Source organism: Pieris brassicae, chromosome 12 (assembly GCF_905147105.1).
Source record: "Pieris brassicae chromosome 12, ilPieBrab1.1, whole genome shotgun sequence".
In the NCBI taxonomy this organism is placed as follows: domain Eukaryota; kingdom Metazoa; phylum Arthropoda; class Insecta; order Lepidoptera; family Pieridae; genus Pieris; species Pieris brassicae.
The window spans coordinates 11,059,677-11,084,643 of record NC_059676.1 but is presented as its reverse complement, the minus strand read 5'-3'; the positions used below and the strand labels follow the sequence as shown (position 1 = coordinate 11,084,643).

The 24,967-nt window shown below is 35.9% G+C and overlaps 2 protein-coding genes across 5 annotated transcripts; one reads left to right on the top strand and one right to left on the bottom strand.

The window, feature by feature from the left end:
* Positions 1 to 13,939, bottom strand: LOC123716962 (multidrug resistance protein homolog 49-like). 2 transcript variants are annotated; one of them, XM_045672686.1, is made up of 27 exons: positions 13,924 to 13,939; positions 8,098 to 8,291; positions 7,677 to 7,821; positions 7,442 to 7,542; positions 7,186 to 7,357; positions 6,992 to 7,116; positions 6,425 to 6,620; positions 5,981 to 6,205; positions 5,692 to 5,878; positions 5,469 to 5,611; positions 5,136 to 5,285; positions 4,990 to 5,048; positions 4,775 to 4,909; positions 3,628 to 3,725; positions 3,388 to 3,479; positions 3,054 to 3,218; positions 2,759 to 2,941; positions 2,594 to 2,684; positions 2,411 to 2,523; positions 2,155 to 2,284; positions 1,885 to 2,080; positions 1,642 to 1,804; positions 1,234 to 1,428; positions 941 to 1,150; positions 700 to 846; positions 506 to 614; positions 1 to 384 (listed from the first exon to the last, which is right to left on the bottom strand). In XM_045672686.1, exons 3-27 carry the CDS (start codon positions 7,794 to 7,796, stop codon positions 287 to 289), a joined length of 3,603 nt encoding a protein of 1,200 aa, XP_045528642.1. In that variant the 5' UTR covers positions 7,797 to 7,821; positions 8,098 to 8,291; positions 13,924 to 13,939; the 3' UTR covers positions 1 to 286. The 2 variants fall into 2 exon arrangements, with proteins under 2 accessions (XP_045528642.1, XP_045528641.1); XM_045672685.1 differs by lacking the exon at positions 13,924 to 13,939 and adding an exon at positions 13,097 to 13,287.
* Positions 10,382 to 24,586, top strand: LOC123716963. 3 transcript variants are annotated; one of them, XR_006754767.1, is made up of 7 exons: positions 10,382 to 11,889; positions 19,151 to 19,346; positions 19,637 to 19,772; positions 21,569 to 21,674; positions 22,612 to 22,728; positions 22,944 to 23,060; positions 23,406 to 24,586. XR_006754767.1 is itself a non-coding variant. In XM_045672687.1 (6 exons), exons 1-6 carry the CDS (start codon positions 19,135 to 19,137, stop codon positions 23,531 to 23,533), a joined length of 816 nt encoding a protein of 271 aa, XP_045528643.1. In that variant the 5' UTR covers positions 18,407 to 19,134; the 3' UTR covers positions 23,534 to 24,586. The 3 variants fall into 3 exon arrangements, 1 of the variants encoding a protein (XP_045528643.1); XR_006754768.1 differs by lacking the exon at positions 10,382 to 11,889 and adding an exon at positions 17,373 to 17,754; XM_045672687.1 differs by lacking the exon at positions 10,382 to 11,889 and having other exon boundaries at positions 18,407 to 19,346.
* The last annotated feature ends 381 nt before the right edge of the window (positions 24,587 to 24,967 follow it).

Sequence of the window (24,967 nt, the reverse complement as noted above, 5' to 3'; positions counted from 1 at the left end):
TTATTAATAACGTTTTTAATACAACCTAAAATACAATAATTACTTATACACTAAGATCACAGCTTAAATTTCTTGAAAAATCTTAACAATAAAAATATTTTTCTAGCTTCACGCGGCCTTCTTGTTTTCCAAACACTTTACACGTAGTCTTTGAAAAGTAACAACCTAATTTTTAATGTTAATGTGTGAAATAAACAATCAATAATTAAACCAATCGAGCCTAAGTGCACTAGTATTTCATTTCTTTTATTCAATTAAAATTAGTTTTCTTTCAATTGGTGGTAGGTCACGAGGCATGGTTGGGTGCCTGCTGTTGTAGTAACTCCCAATAGAGGCCTCTCTTCTTCACCAAGTCGTCATGGGTACCACTCTCTGCGACGACCCCTGTTACCACCGAATCGTTTTAACTGATTTCTTTTAGAACCGGAACGAACCGTGACACGCATCGATGTGGATGGTTAAGTTACAGTTAAAGTGAAGAAATAATGAAAAATATTGAGAATACCTTTATCGAGCACGCAGATGATGTCCGCATGTCTGACGGTGGCGAGTCTGTGAGCGATGATGACGGTAGTTCTACCGACGGACGCCGTCTCCAGAGCTTCTTGGACCACCTGAGAGTAATAAGAAATAATATTTTCAGGAATTTTTGATCGTTAAACATCTCATTAGATTATAATAGAGAGAAATTAAGCCCACCTTCTCACTGGCGGCATCCAAGGCCGAAGTGGCCTCGTCCAGCAGCAACACTTTGGGGTCTCTGAGAAGAGCTCGGGCGATGGCCACGCGCTGCTTCTGGCCTCCGGACAGGGCGGAGCTTCCCGACTCTAGGACTGTGTCATAACCCTGCGCGTGTTCGGGAATAAAGAAATGAGACCTCACTAGATCTATTCCTACTACTTGGTACGGTGCGCATCACGCCGGTGGAGTGTTAACTAACCAGCGGTAAAGAGGAGACAAATCCGTGCACGTTGGCCTTCTTCGCCGCCGAGATGACCTCGTGCATGGTCACCTGTCTCCCGTTGTCACCGTACGCGATGTTCTCTCTGATGCTCGACTCGAACATCACGGGCTCTTGCTGCACCAGGCCGAGTTGCGACCGGAGACGCTTCAGGGATATCTTTGACTTTATGTTACGATTGTCTAGGCTCTATAAAAAAAATACATTTTATTCTCCGGCCTCACGTAACACATACAGAACGAAGAATCAAACTATTTCAAGAGATAACTTACCACAGTCCCACTTTTGGGGTCATAATTCCTCATAATGAGATGCATGATGGTACTCTTCCCGCAACCCGAGGGCCCCACGAGGGCGACCGTCCGTCCCGCCGGGATCGACAGCTCGAGGCCCCGAAGGACTGGCTGCTGGGGCCTCGTGGGGTACTCGAAGTGGACGTTCGATAGGATAATGTTGCCAGTGGCGACCTGCGGTTAATTATATTTATATTGATATTTTAATGAAAAGGTAATAAACAAAATATGTTTTTTTAACAAAAGCCAAACTTAGAACTGAGTGTGGACGAGTTGTATTTAAAGAATACGCGTCACATTGTAAACTTTAAAAATTCTTTAAAACACAATCTCAACTAAATTATACACAGTGTAATTTATACGAAGGAGGCTCATGAAACTGCTCACCCAGTCCTCGTCATCACGCTCATCATACTCGCTAACGACCCGCGGAGTCCTCTGCAGAGCCCTCACCACTCTGGCTCCAGCCCTCTGGGCTCCCGCAAAGCTGGGGGCGAAGGACAGGGCTTCTGCCAACATCCACGCGCCGTAGATTAGGGCTTCCGAGACCCTGCGATGAAATGAGTTATAATTATGGAATGAGTTATAAATATAGATTATTTTATATTGATAATCGTTTATAACACTTACAGTATTACGTATTCGTACTTCAGCCCCTCTCTCGCGATCAAGTACCCCCCGCTGGCCAAGGAGAGAGCGTATCCCATAGTGGGAGCGCACAGGCACAGTCCGTAGACGAGGCCCCGGATGCCGCGGCTCACTCCGGCGCGGGCCTCGGCTTCGTCTAGGGCCCGAAGGTACTTCGACAGGAGGGTTCGCTCCACACCTGAGCCATTATGTATAATTTATAAGCCGTCGTTCGCGAAAGCTGAAGAGGCAAACGTTAAACCGAAAACTCACCCAGACTGTGCACAGTCCTGACGTTGAGCACGGCCTCCGTGGCCATCCGAGAGGCCTCCTCCATGGCTTTTTGCTCTATCACCTCCGACCTCTCGTTTACCCAACTCTCGATGCAGATGCCACCTAACACCTGGAACGTGCGACGACTATCAGACAGAGTTATTGGACCGCCATATTTCTGCCACGCTTCGGTCTCTCGTCGAGCACCCCTCCCATTCGAGTGCAAAGAGGCTATTTTGCTAGGTCGCATACTCACACAGGGCACACTGAGCAGGCTGATGAGCGTCATTTTCCAGGAGTAGAACATGGCGACTCCGACTCCCAGCACCATCGTGCTCACGCCTTGCAGCATTGTACCCAGGCGAGTCCCTGTACGAGACGGAATTGAGCATCCTCGGTGCCAATGAAAATGAATGTATAATAATAGGAAGTGAGTTACCCGTAGCGCCCTGAACGGCCGCGCAGTCGGTGGCCAGTCGAGCGCACAACGCCCCCACGGAATTCGCCGGCGAGTCGAACCAGCCTTGCTCCTGTTGGACGAATTGACTTCAATGTGATAAAGGAACAAAAGTATAAATAATTATAGCTTAGGAGAGAGACTCGCCTGCTGCAAGTAATTAGCGAACATCGTAACCCTGAGTCTGTTCGTCAGCCTAGCTCCGGCGAGACCGAACAGCCAGGTCTGAAGGAACGTAACCAGACCGCTGACGGCCGCCACTATGGCGAACAGGCCGGCGTACAGCTGCGATTGCCGGAGGATTTCTTCTGGATCGGGCCATGAGAACATCTGGAATCGAGTACCGTCATTATATCTAATTCTTTTGAATAAAAAAGGAGAAGGTTCAAAAAGTTATTGGCTTTTTGGCGACTGGACGCCACTTTTAGCCTTCGACCCTCACCCCATATAGCTTGGACAGCAGTAAGGCGAAGACCGGCATCGTGGCTCCGATGACCAAGGAGGCGACTCCTCCCGTCAGAAGAAGAGGCCACTCTTCATAGTTTAGTTTCAGCAGTTCCCAACTGGACACCTGCCCACCGGTCTCCTCGGCCTCTTCCGTTGACTCCTAATAAGAGTAAAGCGTGAATTGTACTTCTTAAACTATTTATATTAAAGATATTTCAGTAAAAAGTTCAGCGAACAGACGTCAAGGAATTTAAGTTTATTCTTTTAAGTTAAAATGTCAGTAAACAAATATTATTATATATAATTATTTATCGTAGTAGAACACTCACTTGAGGTGGAATAAGATCTGGAGGAGGATGCAATGACGACACCGAAGCGACTCTGCGACCGCCACGAGAGAAACTCTCGCGCATAAACGACGCTGGAATTAAAATTATTTAATATTAGTTAAGACATCAAATTACTCAAAAAATTTACTTTGGAAATGTAAAAATAGAATGAATTCTTTAACAATATTTTTATTAAATATAAGGATACGTCCAGTAAACAAAATATCTCGTACACCTTACCTCTATGTGATCGTACGCTGCTATTCCTTCTCACTCTCACCATCTTCTCTTCTACGAAATCGTCGTCTATGTTCTCATCTTGCATACTTTCCACGCTTCTAAAATTATAGTTTCTATTAAGACTTAGTTATATCATAGTCAAAAGTAGAATTGCAAAAGGCGAAGCTCGCATTAACGAAGAGAACTTACTGAACAAATTTCCAAGGCTTTTAAAAATTTATAAAGCTTATGTTTTCACTCGTGACTGTATTATAGTTATAGTATCTTTCTCTTTATACTTTATTTTTAAAAAGCTTTATTGTTTACATCGACTAATTATAACACAAAAAGATAACAAGACAAAAGTATACTGTTCGCGCTAAATCGGTGTCAATCAAAGAAGGATGACAATAGTCGATTTGACTTTGACACACGAACCGGAGATAATGGACATGAACATGTTCCAAGTTCCATATTAATAGTGCAAGCACAACAAAGTTCGTATTTTTCTAAGATTCAATCATTATATGATTTGACGTTAAACCTTAACAGTCAGGAAGACGAAAAAAATTCCAAATCAAAACTTCTAATATCAAGGACTTCGTACTGTATTTAATGACTTAGTATCTCAATTAAAAATTGAGCAAATGAAGCATAATCCTCAATTCACTCCTTCTTTTCACACATGGGAGTCCTTTGAGGACCTGTACGCAACCATACAGGGTAAGCTATAGGAAATTAGGAAATTAAAAGTACTACAGTTAAGAATAAATTAGATCATCCAAAGTTAAAATTGCCTCCAATTAAATGACCACAATTCAATGGCGACCCAAATTGCACTTCATTCTACGAAACCACCAATTGTAATTCTGTTAAAAGTTGTAAAACGTGCAATTGCTGCATTTTTTGTCAAATCTCAGTTTATTTGAAAAACAGGCGAAACCGTTCGAACCTGTAATGGTTGGACTGCGATCAAACGCTCGAGCCATTGAGTCGCAGCGTGAGTCATTGCTAGTTGAGTACTCCGCGTATTCCTCATAATTTATAACTACTACGGTATACATATATATATACGAGTATGTATATAATAAACAAATAAATGTGCACTGCTCTTTTTAGGTGTATCGGGAGATCGACTCTACGTCCCATTCCCCGTTACTCCACTGACCTGTGAGTCATGTCATCCTGCACCAGTTTCCAGTAGGCCCCCTTCTTCTGCAGAAGTTCGAGATGAGAGCCAGCTTCCAGAACTGAGCCTTGTTCGATGTACACAATGCGGGACGCATTAACTATGGTCGATAACCTGTTATAATCATTATTTATACTTTTATGTCAGCCATTGACTCTGAGCCAATTTAAAAAAAAAACAAGACAGCACAATACCTGTGGGAGACAACAAGCGTGGTCCGTCCTCTGCTCGCAGCATCCAATGCTAATTGGACCTAGAACATTGTTTTTGTTGTTTAATATAATATAGTCAGATTTTACACAGCTTTCTAAAGACGCGAATATGAAGAAAGAGCTGTCACCTGTTTCTCCGAGGCTGGGTCCAAAGCAGAGGTGGGCTCATCCAAGAGCAGCAGGGCCGGCTTCCGGATGAGAGCTCGAGCGATGGCCACGCGCTGCTTCTGCCCTCCCGACAACTGTGCCCCGCCCTCGCCTAGTCGCGTGTCGTAGCCCTGCACAAGAATTGTCTATGAATACTTTTTCTGTGAGGTCTATTAGAGCAAGTGTACACGAGAAAAAACAATATTTTGGAACATGTCAATATAATATATTTGCTTCAAGTCAGACTGGGGTTATGGTCACACAGCGTTTATCTCTAAATGTCTATGTCTCTAACGTGTTAATCTTATACATACACTAGCCAACTTCGTAATAAATTGATGCGCGTGCGCAGTTTTAGCAGCGGCGACGATTTCCTCCTCGGTAGCGCCCTCTACGCCTAGCGTTATGTTGTCTCTGATAGTGCCACTGAACAGGACGGGCTCTTGGCCCACGACGCCTAGAACATGTAATATTATTACAATATAAGCTCCGGTACTCCAGCTAGAAATATTAAATTTACACTTTAAAGCCCCTCACCGATGCTGCTCCTGAAGTGATGTAAGTTCAGCTCATTCAGCCTGTGGCCATCCACCGTGACGGTCCCACTTTCCGGCTCGTAAGCCCTTTGCAAGAGTTGCAGCAAAGTAGACTTGCCGCACCCCGAACCACCCACGAAGGCGACCGTCTCCCCGGAGTTAATTGTCAGAGATAACCCTCGGAGGACCTTAAGAATTGTTTAAAACGTATTCAAATACACCGTCGAAATAAGTTCACACAATTCGAGCGATCGGTTGAAGTATCAAAAAGGGACGAATATAAAACGAACCTTGACATCCGGTCGCGAAGGATAATTAAAATACAAATTATCAAAAGTAATATTTCCTTTGATAGAATCGGGTTTGATCCCGGTCTCGAGTAAAGGGTCAATGCTCGAGTTGCGCTCGAGCAGAGCGAACAAGGACTTGGCCGCGCCACGCGCTGTTGAGAATATTTCCAGGTGCGTCGTGCACATCGCTATGTTTTGGGCAGCCATGAAACAGCAGAAGAGGACCTGCGATTAAAACTGTATTTTCAACAACACGCCTTCTAAAACGTGGATTAAAGTTATCCCCTACGAGTATTAGTAAACATAATAGTTGCCATGGTGACAAATACCGCAGTAACTAGTCTACGTTTTATAACAAATTCCTGTCAAAACACTCGGCTTTACCTTATTCGGATAAATAATGAATAAATAAAAAGTAGACTACATTTTGTTGATTGAACTCACAGTGACCATAACCCCGGGATGGTAAATCCTCTCATCATCGGGCACGCCCATGTCCCTCACGCAGAGGACGGTTCCGTACGCGAAGACTATGGAGTTGAGGACGTATGTGAGCAGCCAGCTAAGGCCGGAGCCCGCTCCGGTCCAGAGGCATCGCTTTTGGGTGGATGCATTCGCGAAGTGCAGGGCGGACTTATAGCTAAAGTGATTTGAATAAATAATGTAAGGTAGGAATAAATAGCGTAACGACACGCCCTTTTTAAGTTTACATCATAAGATTTACTGGATAAATAGCTTTAGTAAGCGACTTTCAGAAGTCGAAGTGCCAGTTAGTTTCATTGAAAGTCGAAACTCCCCAAAGCCACGCGAAATGACACAAACACCGTTCATGTTGATCCAATGTTAAACTACGCATAAACCACATGCTATGTTTCTTTATAAAACCAGCTGTAAATTAAAATTATGTCTACTTAAAAGGAAGTAGTTAGACGCATAATGCAATAAACTAACGAAAATACACTACTTATTACTACAAGTAAATTAATAATAGTTAATTTTTTCCTTATGTACCTTTCCACTTCTTTGGTCTCTCCTGCATAAGCCCTGACAGTGCGAATGGCGGCCAAAGCCTGTTCCACCAGACGACCCGCTGTCCCGTACGAGGTCACTTCTTCTGCTGTATACTTTGTCTGGTACTGGGAAATTATTCTCAGTTTTAACATTAGTTCTACACATCCTAAATGCAACTTAAACGATCCAAGTACCTTAGCAGCCTGCGAGACAATGACCAAAGCGACGGGCACAACACACAGTCCGGCCAGAGTAAGCTGCCATCCGTACAGCATGGCCACCATCCCGGCGGATATCACGCTCCCACCCAGGTACGACACCATTACCACCTGCTGCCCCACTCCCGCTTTTAGCTTGTCCGTGTCTCTGTAAACGGTTGAATTAAGTCCTTTTATATTTTGAAAGAGTCGATAAAGCTTTAATTGGCTTATAAAAAGCCTTTATACTCACTCTGTTATTGTTGTGGCAAAATTCATAGTTGTGTTTAAGTCGAAAAAAGCAGTTTCTTGACTTAAAACCGAGCGTAGGAGTCGCCATCGCATTCGGGCTATCTGTAATGCAAGTAGCTAAGCTTTTAATCAAGATTTTAGCTAAAGTCTATTATTTTTATGTGTAGTACCAGTAGGCACCAAAACGAACGAATATATATATATAATATGAATCGTATATAATAGGAAGTTCTTACCATCCTCGCAGCGGCCCAGTTCGCCAAAGACACGGCAACCGTAGCAAGACACATTTGCACTAGCATAATGGCAACACTGGCCAACGCAAATGAAATCGAGTCGTCCACCAATGCATCCATGTGTTCATTTTTGTCAGTGTCATTTCTAAAACATTCATACAATTACAGCAATAATAAGCTTACTCGCAAGCTGCAAACGTGGCGACGAGAAAGAGCATGAGTGAATCTTGTAGGGAACTCATCTTGAGTTCAAATTAACTTGCGCGGATCCTTACAGAACCTTCGCCAGTTGAGGACTGCATTTACCCCAGAGCATGCGGTGAGAAGCACATATCATCAATTGTAGACGTGGGAAATAATTACGTATTACTTTTGGGTCTTCTTTCTCTACAAACATATCATTGAGATAAAAAATACTAACACTATCCTTCCTCCTCCAAAGAGTTCCAATATCAATGGCTCCGAGGGCGGGTCGTGTCCTTGGTCCCTCTGAATAAAGAGGGCGGTCAGCTCGCCGTAGATAAGTACCGCCCCAACTAGACCCACGGAGCACAGAAATCCACAAAGAGCAGAGGTTATAGTTGCGATGATCTCTGGATATGTTGCATAGCGCCACTGGACACAAATATGTTATAACAGATACAGAAGAAAAATAGGAACTTATACGTCAGATGTGGCGGTAGTGTGCTTTCGTTGTACGACTGTACGCCTGCTCTAAGGCCGTATATATGAGAAAACATTTTTTCATTATTCTCATACGAAAGGTATAAACATACTAAAAAACTATTTTATATTATCTAAATGTGACATCGGAAGTGTAGGTGAGATAAAAATATCAATCACCAATTACACAATAGTTTCCACTAAGAGATCAATTACTCGTAATCAATACTTTACAAGTGTATAGTAATTTATTCTACGCAGTAGCTTTTTACACGTGTTATTGAATTAATGATATTATGAGCAGAATTAAAGCTTTAAAAATAAATTAGAATCAATAAGTAAAATAGTAAATCAACGCCGACACCAGAAAATAATTGGCTACTAGACATTATTCACTTTTCACTTGTGTATGATGTATATTTAAACATAATTAAAACTTTTTTATAAACATACAGATAATACTCCTTTCAAGTACACAACTTCTAACACACAAACGAAATCTAAACCAGGGTCACTGACATTTAAGGGGCAACCTCACTTACTACTCATGAACAGGTTTTTTGCATCGAAGAAAGCTTCGGGTGACTATGATGTATCTCGAACAGTCAAAACCGAACGTTCTGAATAAATAATTTGATCGACGGATCGGTGGACCCTGAAGTCTGTCTCTACATGTGTGCATCAAAAGGGGTACTGGTACATGGAATTACTAATTGAACGCATATTTAATGTACATAATTTAAACAGTTACACTATAATTACTTTATCCTGTTTATTGGGAAGTTACAGAAGGAATTTACAGTTTATTAGGAATTTCCAATGATAATAAAATATAAGTTTTGAATTGAACTTATGGCACCTACTATGTGTATCAATTATTTATTGTAAAATTGAAAAAACATTCTTTTACTTATTAGTTAGTTCTTATCACTAGCCGAGGTCACATTATCATTCAGTTCAGATTTATTTTTAAGAATATTAAGCAAATTGCTGAATCCAATGAAACTTTGGATAAAACGAGACATCAATCTGATTTTTAAAGCAAAATGATCAACTCTACACTGACTAGATAGCTGAAACTATATAAAGCAGTTGTAGTTAAGGAATCGCAGTTATGGGAGGAGGAAATACAATTTGAGGCCAAAGGGAGAGAGAAACTTCAAAGCAAGCAAATCGTGGTCAATCCACTTGTCAAACTGGTTAACCGTCGTAAGGGAATCCCGCGCTTTATTACAATTTACTACTTTTTTCAGACATACTGAATGTGTCATTATTAAGAATCAAAGATTCTTTCTATTTCCATTGATAATATCTACTTCAGTCTACTTTAAATTTCTATAAACATCTCAGTCGTTATTGAAAACAAAATAGCGAAAGAAAGCGACGTTAACTGACACTAATATCTACGTAGGCTCGATCAAAATAGTGGAGACTTAATGATACTAGGAGAAAATCTTACTTCGATTTTCTACTTCTGCGGCAATTTATAGTCTCGGTGGATTTCTCTCGTACCCGACAAGTTATAGTTTCCTACTTGTAAAAACTCACATAAAAACGATATACATCACGATAAACATATAAATTGGTTTATAAAAACCCGGTATATACTTATAACAGGAAAAAAAACGTTGTCAGGTGGCCGGAGCGTTTTAGTCATTCATGAATATTAGATGCGCAAGAGGTACATCGCGGTACCTACTCTATAGGTAGCTTGCTTCTCTCGCATAACACATTTCCGTTGTGCATCAGCACGGTCGCTTCTTAATTGAAAAGTTCCCAACTATTCTCTTTTTATTTTGAGCAAAGATCTAGACAATTTTAAGTAATAATAGAGGTAATTTATTACTTGCTAATAGGCAGTGTTGCCCAGTGTTGTGGAGGCTAATAAGGTACACGGGACCTTTAGCTGGCAATCTATTGCAATTCGTTTCAACAAGAAAAATATCGTTTGTCATCTTGATAACAGCCGTTACAATTCGTTTCATTTCTTGCTTTTTATGACTTTTATAATATTTCATTATAAAGCGTAAAGTGTAGTTAGAAGTAACACCGTTAACTACTGTTGTTGTTATTTAGTTCCTAGTAGTACATAACCTTTAGAGTGTCATTAAAAAATCCGTAATTAGACGAGCATAGAAAAATATCTAATTGTGGTAAATAACAATTGCTAGGTCAATAAAACCTTTTAGCATTCGAAAGAAGTAGGCAATATCACACAATCGCCCATTCACTCACCTATTTTATGATATATCATCGTCATGCTGATCGTAATAAACATTTTAATAATGTTTTACGATCATTTGTTAAGCGATTTGTGATATTTGCAATGCAGTGACCCATCCTATTGGTGGGACTATATATTACAACAACCAACAAACTACAACAGTGAACAAAAGTAGCTCTTCTAATTTACATTTTGTCTATTTCTTTATTTTGTTTCCTATATTTATACGATTTCATTAAATTATAAAAGCAAGCATGCAAACCTCATACGCGAGTGTGTACATTATCTCTGTAGCGAGCTCGTCTATGTTGTAACAACTGAACCAACAAGCGATAAGAATTAAATTATTTAGCAGCAATTTTTCTTTTGTTAAATTGTAGGCGTTTTACACCTAATTAAAAATTAAACGAAGGCTAGGGTCGTAGTTTCGGTTCAATATCGTGAGAAAAATAAACAATAATATCTTTGCGGATTTTAACTAGCTATAATAAACTGTTAACAATAGTGAACTTCCTGCAAAGCCGTCTCCATAAACACACGTTAATCGGTTAAGTTTGTTTTTACGATTATCGAAGCAAAGTTTAGTTTTTAGTTCCGATTTTTTCGATCTACGGAAACTTTTTTTGATTATGTATCAAGTTGCCTAAGGAGGGAAAAATGTGTCGTAAATGTGAGTCAGCTTGGTGAGGTTGTATGACTAAGAGCGTTTGATGAATGCGAAGGTAAGCTTAGGGGTTCGGGACTTTTGCCAGCAACACCTTTCTAACAGGAAATGTCTTTTTTCATAAACGAGCGAGGAAGCACAAAATAGACTCATACAATTCTCTATAATGTGTTTTCCTTTACATTTACATTTAACCACTCTACGTCTTACTTTTAAATACTATTCGATTGAATTACAATTGAAGAGAGAATCGCTCATTAGACTTCAAGAAATTGGATGATTTGGACGTAACTTAAAAGTGGATAAAACGAAAAAATCATCAAATTTCTTGTTTTATTAGAATGCATTAAAAACCTTTTAAATAAAAAGTATTGAATGTTTTAATTTTTAAGGAGATACTATTTTGCCCCGCAGTGCTTATACAAACATTGCAAGTAATGTCGCGGTTAAATGTTAGCTTTTATGTATAATTCGTATAAGTATCGCGCAATTTAACCACTCATAGTTATTATAAGGAAAATGTTACTGTGAATAACTCAATTTTATGCAGGAAAATTATTGATTTTTCGACCGATATGGTTAAGTGCGTGTATTATCTTGGTTAAAAGAAAGTCCCAATATGTTTCTTCACGCCCCTTAGTAGGCGATTGGTCTACTATAAGGTAAAATTAGTTATAATTAGATTTTTGTGGCAAGATTCTTAGGAATTGGTTTAGTGGTTTAAACAAGCGAAACCAACCTAAAAGTACAGGTTTAAGTAACTAACAGGACATTTTAACAAAACACTGACCGTGCCTGGAACCGTTCTGCGAAAAAAATATTAAATATTTGAAGGAGGCAAACAAAAACGAAAGAACAGGCCTCGCAAGCAATTGTGCCCCGGCTCGCCCATGAATATTGTAAATAATAATACATACTACCTATGTAACCGGGGCGTATTCTGCGAGACGCGTAACTCGAATGATTATGATTTTGATTGATGTTTATTATTATCTGTTAGAATACATATGGGTTTTAATCCCGTAAAGTTCTTATTTGCCATTTACACGGATTGGCATTTGAACACTAATTGTCTCAAAATTGACCTTAGGAGGTTGTTGACCTTACTTAAAAGCTCAAATATGATCTTTTCAATAATCATCGTTTTAAATAAAACTTACGTCAATAATTCCGTGTTGTTACGTTTGAGACCTATTAAATTACGCCGGGGGATGCATTTTAGGAGAGATAGTGGTGTATCCCATTTCAGGCTACTGAACAACTTAATATCGTAAATATCCATCGAGATAAGTTTATTTACTTAAGCAAATAATTGCTAATTTTATGGTGTTAGATAAGTGAATAACTATGTTTTGCGAATCGCGTAACGAATAAAGAATATTAATTTTATTTTCTTGTTATTGTTTTTATCAATATAAAAAGTGTATTTGATTTTCAGGTAATAATAATTTTGATAAAATTAGAATAAGCCGCCTCAAGCTGGATCTCACCGCTCTTTCTTTTATTTTTGCAACACTGGAGCTAGCTAAGCGCCCTCGGTAAACCGGTCGAGTATTTTAAAATTAAATTTTTATAGTTATTACAAGATTAGTTGTGGATGATATTTATTGGCTTCAATTTAGCATTTAATATGGAAAACTGGTTATTGTTCAGATGTTACCTATCGTGTGTCTTTGAATTATTAAAAATTAATACACATAATTGACACGTAAACATTTACGATAAATTATCATTTTTAACCTATCAAAACATTACGTGTATAGTTATATTTTGAACCGAACAAGATAGCGCAGATTAGAAACCGAATAAAAATAGATATTATTTTGAAATTACTCTAAATATATAACAAATAAATAAAAAATTAAATACCAAATCAAAAAATCCGACATCGTCATTCTTTTTAACTCCCATCTCGTAGGATTGACCTTTTTGGTTCACGTATCTTTTGCTCTGACCTTTCATTATATTAAAAAAAAACAATATGTCACTAGAGATTTCGCGCGCTTCCCACAGAGATGGAGTCGAGCGAGACGCGATATTGGCTCGGCGCGCGATTTGCAACTGCCATGTTTACCGTTGAAGTGCGAATTATAACTTAGGGAAACCCCTCGTATGCATAATTTTGAATATTTTATTTCTTTGACGTCTGAACAGCCTTTGTTTTAATAATGCTTTTCCGTTGGTAGCGTTGCTGTCGAAGTTCTTGACATGAAATGTACACTTAATCGCCGAAACCGCTGAAGGCGGAAATACTTAGTCGGCTACTTGTGATTCAAAGTATAACATAGTTGCGTTCATTTAGCTTTGCATATCTTAATATTTTACATTATTTATTTATTAATTAATTAAAACATACACTTCCTATAGATAGAAACATATCCTTATATTATATATCTCGAACTTTAAAATTATGTTCAAAGTATATATTTTTAGGTTAATAAGTAAAATAAAACAGAGCCGGCTTAATCGATTACTATAAAAAACCTTTAAATAAAAAAACTATTATTAATAAATGGCCTAAAATTAATATAATATTTGGAAGAAATAAAAGTAAATTTAAGGCACAAGGAAGATTATTCTAACAAAACCTTTTAATTACACTTTATAAAATATAATGACATAATGTGTTAGTCGTTCGTGGGTGCACTAATTGCTTCAAAACACAACAACTCTAAGTTATTGAACAAAAAACTTACCCATTAAAATGTTACTGATATGCCTAAAACAACACACGACAATCGCGGCTTTTGATGATACAATACTCTATTACCAATATGAATAAATTATATTTTGAATGCGATTTCTACGCTATGGTTAGAAAAAAATATACATTTACAATTACACATTGAGCATAAATATAATAGCTATTAGAAAATAGTGAATAACTTTAACTTAACATTCCGTGAAACAGTTAATATTGACTAAAACAATAAAACTAGGAAGCGTGAGTCATTTTGACGCAGTTTGACATTGGGTAAATACATATACTCGTAATATGGTATGGTATTGTTAAAAATGTCAACAGGTCCCATGTGATACCAAAGATAAATAACGGAGACCTACAGTCAACCTTAATTTGGATAGACGTCACAAGGTTTCAACATTTCTATAAATGTTAGAAATGTTTCCATAAAAATCACTTTAAGTCGTCTCTCGTATCTCCGTTAATTTATTTGAGTTAAACAGCAAATTTACACCTTTTTATTAACATTCCGAATGTTTTTCCACATTTATTATCATTAAAGGCTGACATAAACGAATATTATATTAGCTCAGTATGTACAATAAAATTTAAATTTGGATGACATTAAAATATCGTATAATGTAAACAAACTACGGGTCGGTTGGATTCTTAAAAATCCAAATAAGTGCGTCACGTTGACGTCATGAGGTGCTCAATTAGGAAGCATTATACTGATGTGTCGAAACCCCTTTGAACGCGGTGAAATACTGATATATATGCAATAATTTATATGTTAGATCTTCCAATCAAGGAATATAATAGGGCATATGCTGAATTTTATATATCATGCATATCGCAAACACCACTTCCGGAAGCTCTTATTTATTTACTTATTGATCAGCTAACGGGAGTTACTGCTGAGTAAACGTCTTGCTTACGAGAACGTTAACGGAATAAAGTAAACTTTAAAAGCATGCCTAATAATAAAAAAAAAAGGAAAGATATTGTTTTTTTTTTTTTTTTTTTGTAAAAAAAACTTACAAAAAGAAAAATAATTAAAAGTTTTACATGAATTAAGTCCGGTGGCGGTTGTTGTATGGAGATGTTTAAATAAAACTCTTTGTTTGAAGCTGGCTTACTGACTTTCATGGTTTAAAATATGAGATTAAAACTAACACAAAATTTGGGGTAGAGGGGTTGCGACGTTAACAAAACTTGGCTTTTCTAAGAGAGCATAAATCAAAATGACACTTATAAGTGTGGTAAAAACTAAAAGACTCAATATTGGCTTCAAGTGTACGATGATTGTTTACGCTTCTAATTATTACCTAAAATATTACTAAGTAGAGTTAGGTTACATAACTCGAGCTAGTTTAATTTTGTAAGCTTAGAAGAAAACGAAAAAAGTGGATATAATATAACATATCCTTATTTACCTGTATATAATAAAATTATTTTACTCAGTAATTATGGACAATAATTTTTTTTAAAGGAAAGTCCAGTCCAATAAATCAAGTCAATTATCACTTCTTACGACGTAAAAAGATTACGTAAGTAAAAGACGCACGTAAGACTAAAAAAACGAGCAAGGTGCATTTTTTTGTATTCTTTCCAGTCTTAAGTCTTAACCAGGCCAGGCCGTCTCCCCTAAATATTTTAGAAGATCTATTAACTACATTATCCTGCTAGATAATGTCCTCTCGGACACCCAAATCTTTGTTGACATTTACGTCTTGCAACCACATTGTTTATTGCAATATTTTTTTTCTTCGTCAACGGAATTATACCTACATTAAAAAAAATATTTGTCACTATTCGTGTACAAATCTGTCACTGGAACCAAATTCCTAAGAAAATCTTAATTTCTTTAGAAATTATTCAAAGCTAGACTTTATGATTTATTAAGAAATATCTAATTGCAAATTAGCAATATTAATTAGAAATTTCTCGCATAATTTCATTGTTCTCAGGGCGGTGTCGGGAAGTTGATTTAATTATTAAACGGTGAGGAAGTGTTTTAAGGAAATTTTCTGATTAAATTTTGTTTTCTAAGGACTACTGTCTAATCTACATTAACTTACGGACGTTCATCGTGGTATTTTAATCATTAATATGGTGGCCTGCGATTAGATTATCTTTACTCTTCTTAATCGACGGCTCTTAATAATTTATTGTTTATGTCAAATAAAACTGGGATAAAAAAAGTCTTTTATCAAATCAATTATCTTTGATTCTTATGAAATTATTAATAATATTTTCTCTAAAAAGGATGGGAAATAATAATAATGTTTTTTTTATTTAGGTTTCAAAGCTTCTTTCAAAGCGCTAGCAGCAGCACTGGCAGCGTTGACAGCTCCCTCCAAAAACTTTGGTCCCTCATCTGCCAACGTCTTCATGAAAACATCAACATTCTTCTGCTGCTCTGTAGCGAGTTTGCTTATGGCCGCTTGAAATTTCGACAACTCCACGTTTTTAACGTCAGCAACATCGTTAAATAGCTTACGCGCCTTTTCTTCTGTTACTTTCACGCCGTCGATAATTTTGGCTATGAAATTCAAGAAAAAATGTTTGCATGTAATTTATTTTGTTCCAAATGCGAATACATTGTAACAGTTGTTATTTAATAGACATTTAAGCAAGACAAGCGGTTATCAAAACCGAAGACTTATCAGTGGAGTAACTATACCATCTGGGGCCCGTGGCAATTTCTTTTGATGGGGCCCTTTCAGTAAAAATGGTCACGTTGTACTCAGTTAAACTTGAAACTTCGAGATTTTCAGCGTAAACAATGACAAGTTGTATATGTCGCACTAATACTACAATAACAACTCCTCTCTTAGGCGAGAGGGAATGGTCTGTAGCCCCCACAGTATGCGTATTGCAATGCATTCATCATCTATTCGTTAGCTTTTTGGTGAAGAAAACGCGAGGAAACCTGCATACATTTACAATGAAATAAAATAAAAATTTTAATGAGCTCGCGGCCTCTTGGGCAGGGGCCCGCTTGGGTCGGGGGCCCTTGCCATTTTGCCAGCCCTGCCACCCTAATGTTATGCCAATGGGACTTATCTAACTTCACCAATAACTAAAAATATCTACATATATAATGTATAACATTATTTTACATATACTTACAATCCTTCATCCATTTTATGAGATTATCTACACTGTTTTGACTGTCATTTTGTAATTTCTTAAAAGCGTCCTCCATCACAAATAAAAATCCGAAAAAACAATATAAAGGAATAATAATTATCTGAAATCTGTTGGGCCTTTTTTTATTTATGTTACAAATTAATTAAAATCTAGTAGGAAATAGTGTTTACCTACATAAGTCAATATAAACTGTCATTGAAATCATTCTATATCCAGAGATATCGAAGCATAGCATCGTTAGCTGTGGCTCTTAACTGTCAAAATGACGGGTCTGTTGCAATGCAGATGCGCACTGCGCAGCGCGGTATTTCAAAATTCCTATTGCATGTTTAATTGATTTTCCTTTTGAATAAAATTACGTTTACTTTGCAAGGGCTTAAAATAGTACAGATAATATCTAAACTCTTGAACGTTTAACCCTCCACCAATAAAAATGTGTTCATAAAAATTGTGTCTGTGTAAAATGCAGAGTTCTAGCGCTACGCTACTTGTTAATAAACAAGAAAAGCATTATAATGTTTTTAAAAGTGAATATAGAGTGGATTTATGGTGCGAATTTAAGAAACGATGGGTTCTTTTTGGTGCCCTAGCAGCGGTGGCGATGGCAGTTCTAGCGCCAAAATATGGGGCTTCCGGAGGCAAATTTTAAGCATGCACACGTAGTTTAGCAAAATGCACAATCAAACGTGTAATAATCATTTTACTCCTTTTAACATAAGCTTAATAAATAATTTTTCTGACCTCCTTAGAATACTTAAAAAATGTAAATGTCGCATCATATCTCGTTATAAAAAACATAAAATAACCAATTTAACTTCACAAACATAATATACAGTATTTAAAATTTTCTTAACCAAAGTAAAAAATTTCAACAAATTTAAAGAGTTTGGTCTCTGTGTAACTTTAACTCTGGCAGTGGCAGCAAGTCTAGATTTTTGACCTTTTTGAGTGAAAAGGCGGGAGACTTTCGTCGAAAGCGGGACACAAAAAAAACGTATATAATCAGAAGTTTTTCTGATCTTTTCGAATTATGTTTACGTGATAGCAAAAATAGCAATAGAAACTGTATTTAAATAAAAATATAATATTTTAAATCAGATTTACCCTATTGTTAAATGTGTGTCACACAGTGCAAAGACAATAATTATTTATGAGAATTACTGGGTAATTTTTCCTCTTTAATAGAAAATTGGAAGGTCTCGCCTTATTACTTATCCGTTAAGCGAGGAAAGCACCAGCTCTGTGATCACCGGTACTGTCCACCAGGCGCCAACTTAAATCTTTAATTATTTAATTGACAAATTTAAATTTAAATCCACGTTTTAGGATAGAAATATATATTTAAAATGAATCGTTATGAAGTATTATATTTTAGTTCATTCAACAAACAGCTTAGTATCATAGTAGTAAAGCAACATAGAACAGTATTTTATTGTAGACAGACAAATAACATTAAAACGCGCTTAATTAAAATTTGTCATCTTGAATAATATATCAATAAAAAAACTAATTTCGATTTTAAATAATATAAAGAATGCATACTAATAACATAATGCTTTATTATATGTCGTTTCGTCTCCAATAATGCATGCAAAGCATTTATTTAAAAGTTATCTTATTTTATTTAGTTTCCCAAGTTAGCAAAATTATACACTGTTAATTATTTTAATTGTTTACCACGCTTCTTTTAACTAATTTTCATTACCCAATTTAAGTACTCTTAAGTCAAGTCCACGGTATGAGTATATTATATTAGTATCGTATTTTGTAAAAAAAGGTTCTCATTAGTTAATTAATTTCCAAGCGCTTATAAATTGATTACATTCAAAGGCTAAAATAATAATAATACAATGGTAAGATATAATTACGTAGTATTTATAATTAAATAATCAATATATATCGAATCTACATCATCCGCTCATGTGTAAAAACATTTGGCTTATAGTAGACATACAACTTACTAAAGTTAGAGTTATTTAAGATATTAAAAGTGTTTATTTCATATAAATACCGTAATGAAAACTTATCACGTATATTATCTTTTCCATCAACGTAAGAATATAGGTCAATGAATTCTTCTATAGGATTATTCCACACGGAATACACCAGCTATCTCCCATTATCCTGTATCTACTTCAACTCGGGGCGTCTTCCATTTCAACCGCTACGCGCCAGAGTTTACTTTTTGACAGCCTTCCACGCAAATATTGCTAGCGTTATTTTATGTGCTGTCACTGTCAATGCACTATCTGTGGCACTTGACAGACGTGTTATGGAGGGGTGAGTCTATAGTTTACATCATTTAAATAAATTTCAATATCACCCTGATGACTAATATTTAAATACGAGACTTAGCGCGACTCCCGTATGACAAATAAATTTTTCATGTACCGGATTCAAACTAAACACTAAGTTTCGTTTCTGAATCTTACCTTTAGGGTTATGGTACAATCACAAGATTTTGCGGTTTGGAGGTAAAAGTCAGCAACACAAATAATTTCAATTTCGTGGTTAGTTTAGAATATTTCGTACTATGAGACCTTAATTTATTGAATTTCTGTACTTTTAAGTGCAATGCTGGCCAGCTCAAGTGGTCCGTGTGGGTGGTTATCTCTGTCTCTCTATGCGAATGGTGCTACCCCTCTTCTTGTTGGATGCAACTATGTATTATCCTTGCTTACTATACCAGTAATACATCTTTTATTGGTAAGTTCGATAAACCGATAAGTACTTGACTAACATTTCATGTGTAATTTTTGACCCTTATATACCCTACCCTATACTTCGACTGAATTTCTCCAAACTATAATTCCATATTTAAGTATATATGAAAGATATGCATGATAAGCAACTTACGGTATTAACCGTATCATGGTTAATAGTTTCCCTTAGTCGTTTTAACACATAAACGAAGCGGTCTATGTGCCGAATATGTGCTTTTCAATTACAAAATATATATCCAAAAATCTTTATGTGCTTTTGAGATATATATATGTCCGAAAATGACTTTTGTTCGTTTTTGTTCTACACCACTATATGACCAATTATTTGATTTCAACCAGTTGGTGTCGTTTAGAGATTTGATTAAGTTATTCTTTAAATTTTGTTAGTTTTTATTTGTTATTGTTATTGTAGTGTCATCCAAAAATAGTACGTAGTTCGGGTGTATAGCACCTGGGAGGTCATTTTTTTCTTAAACGTGGATCTATTGGCTTTTTGTATCAGTTTACGAATCTTTGTTATTTCCAAATATAGCATTGTGTTTTCATGTAACTTTTCATCCAGTTATTGCCTTTTATTCCGTAGCATTGTAATTACAGATAGAAAGAGTTACAAAGTTAAAAGCTATTGATATATCTAGAATGATGCATAAGATTAGCATTTTATCATTCGGTAGTTAGTATATTCAATTGTTGAACCGACTAGACAAAAGCACGCAATGGTGGTAGAACAATTTGATTATTACTTAAAGAAATTGGAAATAGGGGTATTAAATGTATTAGTATATAATTCACAGGCCGACATGGATTTTGGTGTTTTGAATTTGATAAGTGTCCTTAGCTAATACGGGTACGCTGAGTCTGAATATAATTTTGGAAACTTTCTTCGAAACAAAAAAATTGAAAGACAAAAATCTGTTTTGTCCAGGAACCACATTTTCGTAGTATAGGCATCGTGAAAGAGTTCTCGGATTATTTCTTTCAAGAGGGTTATCTAGTGTAATAATATTCCTGAGGTAGTCATGAAACTGGGAGCTGACAATTACGACTTGAAGAATGTAGCAGCGTGACGCATTACTTGACCCAAAAAAAGGTTTAACTCACATTAAGTTAGGATTGATGAAGCAGTTCGTCGAAGCTTTAAATGAAAAAAACAAGATTACTGCTTTAATTTTTTTAAGATTTTAAGGAATTTTTGAAGGCCCCCAAATTCGAACCTTAAAATCAGACAGATGGTACAAAGCAAATGTAGCCAACATGGTCGAAAATTATAAAAAACTCGGATGCAATATGAGCCTCAAACTTTCATTACCTCGATTCCCACATTGACTCTTTTTCTTTAAAAGCTTAGACTAGTCAGCAAGAAACAGGGAGAGATCTTCCATCAAGACACAAAGGAGATGGAGATTTACCAAGGAAGATGGGATATTGTCATATTGGCTGATTACTGCTACCGAAGAGAGACTCGTGTACAAAAATCCACAAAAAGGAAACTACGAATTGAGATTAAACCACTTTTTCATTAATAAAAAAATGTTGGCCTGAGATTTCTGTTTTTGCTTCTTTTATGTAATGGGAAGATCCCTTCTATTATCGATAAATTAATTATGTATGTCTAATTCAAAATATCTAACTAAAACTACTCTAAAGGAAAATGTACATTAATTCATTGATTATAAGTCACCAAAGCTTTCACATAAAATAGGATAATTTTATTCCGAAATGTGTTGCCTGCTGTCATATTGAACTGTGATGTGATATAACAAAAGTAGTTTTTTTTAGTGTGGCAAAGCTCCAACTCCTTCTATGGAAGATCTAAAAACAGCAGCAGTTACAGCAGTTTTGCCCTATTTAATGGGAATTTGTGGTGCATCAAAAGCGCAGAACAGTAAGTAAAAGAAGTAAATTGAACCTAATGACATTCTCTGGCTAAAACAACGTTAAATTTAGACCCAAAGGATTTTCAATAACAGTCTTTTGTGTACAATATGTATGTAGGAAAAGCTTAAAAGTAGGGTTTCACTACCTAATAGTTTAATCATAGAAATCAGAAATTTAGAAAGAAGCACCTTTTCTATGAATATCGTCAATAAATTGAAAATCCGTAAATATTAAGTGCTTGGTTTTTATAATAGGAGAGATTTGCTCTAGCTGTTCAGGCTATTATTTAGTAAATAATTAAATTTGATGTTAAGTTGCAATGTTTGAAATATAGTCATTCTTAAAAATATTAATGGACGACTGAGTGTGATAGTTAAATGAAAGTGCATTTTTTTAATGAAGATCAATTAAAGAAAAATTAAAATTTATACCTACATAATTATTAGTCTCAGCAAAAAAAAAACATCGAAATGGCAAGCTTTGACTTTTATTCCACCAGGGCTTTCATTTGTTTCGAAGGAAATTTCGCAACTGCTTCTTTACAAGATTTTTTTAAAGACTCAATGCAACCGTGTCGTTTAGAGCCGGCCATGACCTCTAAAACTGACCATCATTGAAGTCTGATTTGAGGTCTGGGCTATATAAGGGCCATCTGCGTATCCCGACAGAATAGCGTTCTCTTAAATTGTAAAGATTCAAATATCGAAAGAATCTTTTAAAATAATATAGGTATGTGTTCTAAATTCAAAATAATTAAAAAGTTGATTTTTTTTTATGTAACAGTATTTATGGCCAGACTAGTTATATATGTGTTTTCTACGGATCATTATTTTTATTACCTGGATAACAGACGCAATTGTCTCGTCAGTGGTTTTTATACAGCCTAGGATACTCGTAACAATCATACCTGTTCTCGTCAATCAGTAAAAAAATTATAACAATAGGCCGAACGTCCAGCAAACTTGCAGCGTTAGTGCTGTTATATGTGGACTGTTGTAATTTGCTGCGGGAGGCAGAAGGGGCTTTGTATGTGTCCGATGTCTTCACCGCATTGGTCCTTGGTAAGTTCATTTCTATTTGAATTGTACTGCACTTAGATAATATTCATATGTTTGTGGCGGTATGCCACTTAACACAATATTTACCTATTTTATCTCTTAGTTCTTGAAGATCCTACACAGATTCAGTCAGAAATTGATGGCTGTTGCACTTTTTAAAAGTAATATGAATCTTGCGAGGCATAATGAAATATTTGTATACGTACGTTTATTCTCAGTGGCCAGTTGGCTGAGCACAGTAGCGGCATCGAGCTGTTTATACGTTAAATGTAGAGCTCTGGACATTTACGAAGCTCAATTATTACAGCTCGTAGCGACACCAAAGTCGAGATTTGGTGAGTTAAATAATCATATGAAAGTATGTATAATTAGATCGTAGTTTTACTTATATTATAGCTTCTATAATTTTAGTGTTTTCCTTTGGGTGTATGGTAAAACTTGTATTTTATGATAAACGTCTCGCGATCGTCTCTTTTATTGCGTCTATAAGAACAGCATAGTAGATTTTTAAATGACTTCCGAAGGAGGTCTACAATTTAACGAATAAATTTATTATTATAGCAAAAATACTTGACGATTTCTATTATTATTATACCATCTATTTCTTTTTACTTTTATAATTTCAACCTTCAGCCATACTGTGTCGTCCATTATGTTATCTCAATGGGATATTTTTTCAGATTGGATTTCATCAACTTGTCCCAGAGAGGGATTATACCTACTTCCGAACGTGTTCCTTGTCCCGGCGCAGGCTTTTTTACTGTCATCTATATTTTATGACACTGATTTATCTAACCTACCTTTATAGTTGTATTAACATTGACAATGAACATGAATTAAATATACTAAATGCGACCTAACACATAAGGGTTCGATTTTCTTAACTAATCTTTGATAAAATTTGATTCATGTCTGCGAACTTCACTTTATTGGTTTCAAACACGTGCCTCAACTTAGTAACTGTATGTATGTTAGTTTTTTTAATCTAAATCAGCTAAATTGCAAGTTAGGGAACAAATTGAGTTAATTAAAAACTGGTTCAACAGTTTTTAAGATGTGTTGAATAGATACATTTTAATTATTCGTAGCAATAGTTATTAGTTATAGATTAATCGTCAGAAGTGTCTTAGATTAAAAAATATTTTAAGTAAATAAAATGTATTGAATCATTTCGTCTATTTTCAATTATACATATGTATAATGAAAATAATCTTATGACTGAAATAGACATCTTAAGTAGACAAAGAGATAAACAGAGGCCTACAAGAAGCATGTGATTTATATCAAATAACGGCTTTGTTTAATTGTGTTACCTACCATGTGTGTGATAACTTTATTTAGCAAACTCGTTGTGAATGAAAATTACCCAAGTACAATAATTAAGTTAAATTAGGATCTAATACTTTGACAAATGACTTGTTTTGATTAATAAAATACTGTTTTATTCAAAGTTTTTATAATAGTTGTTAAGAATCTAAAATAATCACTAAGCTGGCACTCCTCTCGCCGTTGCACTCTACCTGTAACGTAAGGGACCTAAGTTTTATTGTGAAAGTCTAAAAAGCAATGAAAAAGATATATCGATTTTAACAAACGACACTCAAACTAGATTACACAACGCAAACGTGTTTTAAACACTTAAGATTAATAATAGTATTAAGTAATATAATTATATCAAAATACACGCCATGAACCAACAATGCTTGCTGTAGGTATGGGTATTAAATGATGCTATTTACATTTTATTTGTTGATATGACACCTGTTCTTTAAATATTATTAAAATCACAATATTTGGATTTTGTGTTTTGCTTTTTGTCTACATATTTCTTACTTTTAAAAAACTAGAAAATTCTCATTTAGTTTCAGTGTACAATATTATTTTGTTGCTGAAGATGTAAGTAAAATGTATGTTAAAACATCATAATTACCATAAATTGGGTAATATGGTATGTAGTCTGCTGTCAAGCCCAATTGGAAGTCCAGACCAAACGAAAATTGAACTTGAACTTTGTATTTAATTTATACTATACACAATCGTAATAATATTGTATTTTGTAGATATAATATAGTAGTGTGACAGAAGGAATGGCGCGGACACTATTTGACGATGTCGCAAATGTCACTCGCGTCAAGTTGTCAAATATTGTCGAAATTTAATGTTTATGACGGGTCATCTTTTTTTAGACAAAAAATTAAGATAACGTTAATAAATGTGAAAAATGTAGTAAAATGCATAAGAT

Bases quoted from the DNA above. Each gene is read 5' to 3' on its own strand.
- LOC123716962 (XM_045672685.1), bottom strand. From the start codon at position 13,189: ATGAAAGGTCAGAGCAAAAGATACGTGAACCAAAAAGGTCAATCCTAC. The intron at 2,081-2,154 runs GTGAGTTTTCGG...ATAATGGCTCAG, and splicing joins CAGGACTGTGCACAGTCTGG to GTGTGGAGCGAACCCTCCTG. The intron at 1,805-1,884 runs GTAAGTGTTATA...ATTTCATCGCAG, and splicing joins AAGTACGAATACGTAATACT to GGTCTCGGAAGCCCTAATCT.
- LOC123716963 (XM_045672687.1), top strand. From the start codon at position 19,135: ATGAATTCTTCTATAGGATTATTCCACACGGAATACACCAGCTATCTC. The intron at 19,773-21,568 runs GTAAGTTCGATA...AGTTTTTTTTAG, and splicing joins CAGTAATACATCTTTTATTG to TGTGGCAAAGCTCCAACTCC. The intron at 21,675-22,611 runs GTAAGTAAAAGA...TTATAACAATAG, and splicing joins TGCATCAAAAGCGCAGAACA to GCCGAACGTCCAGCAAACTT.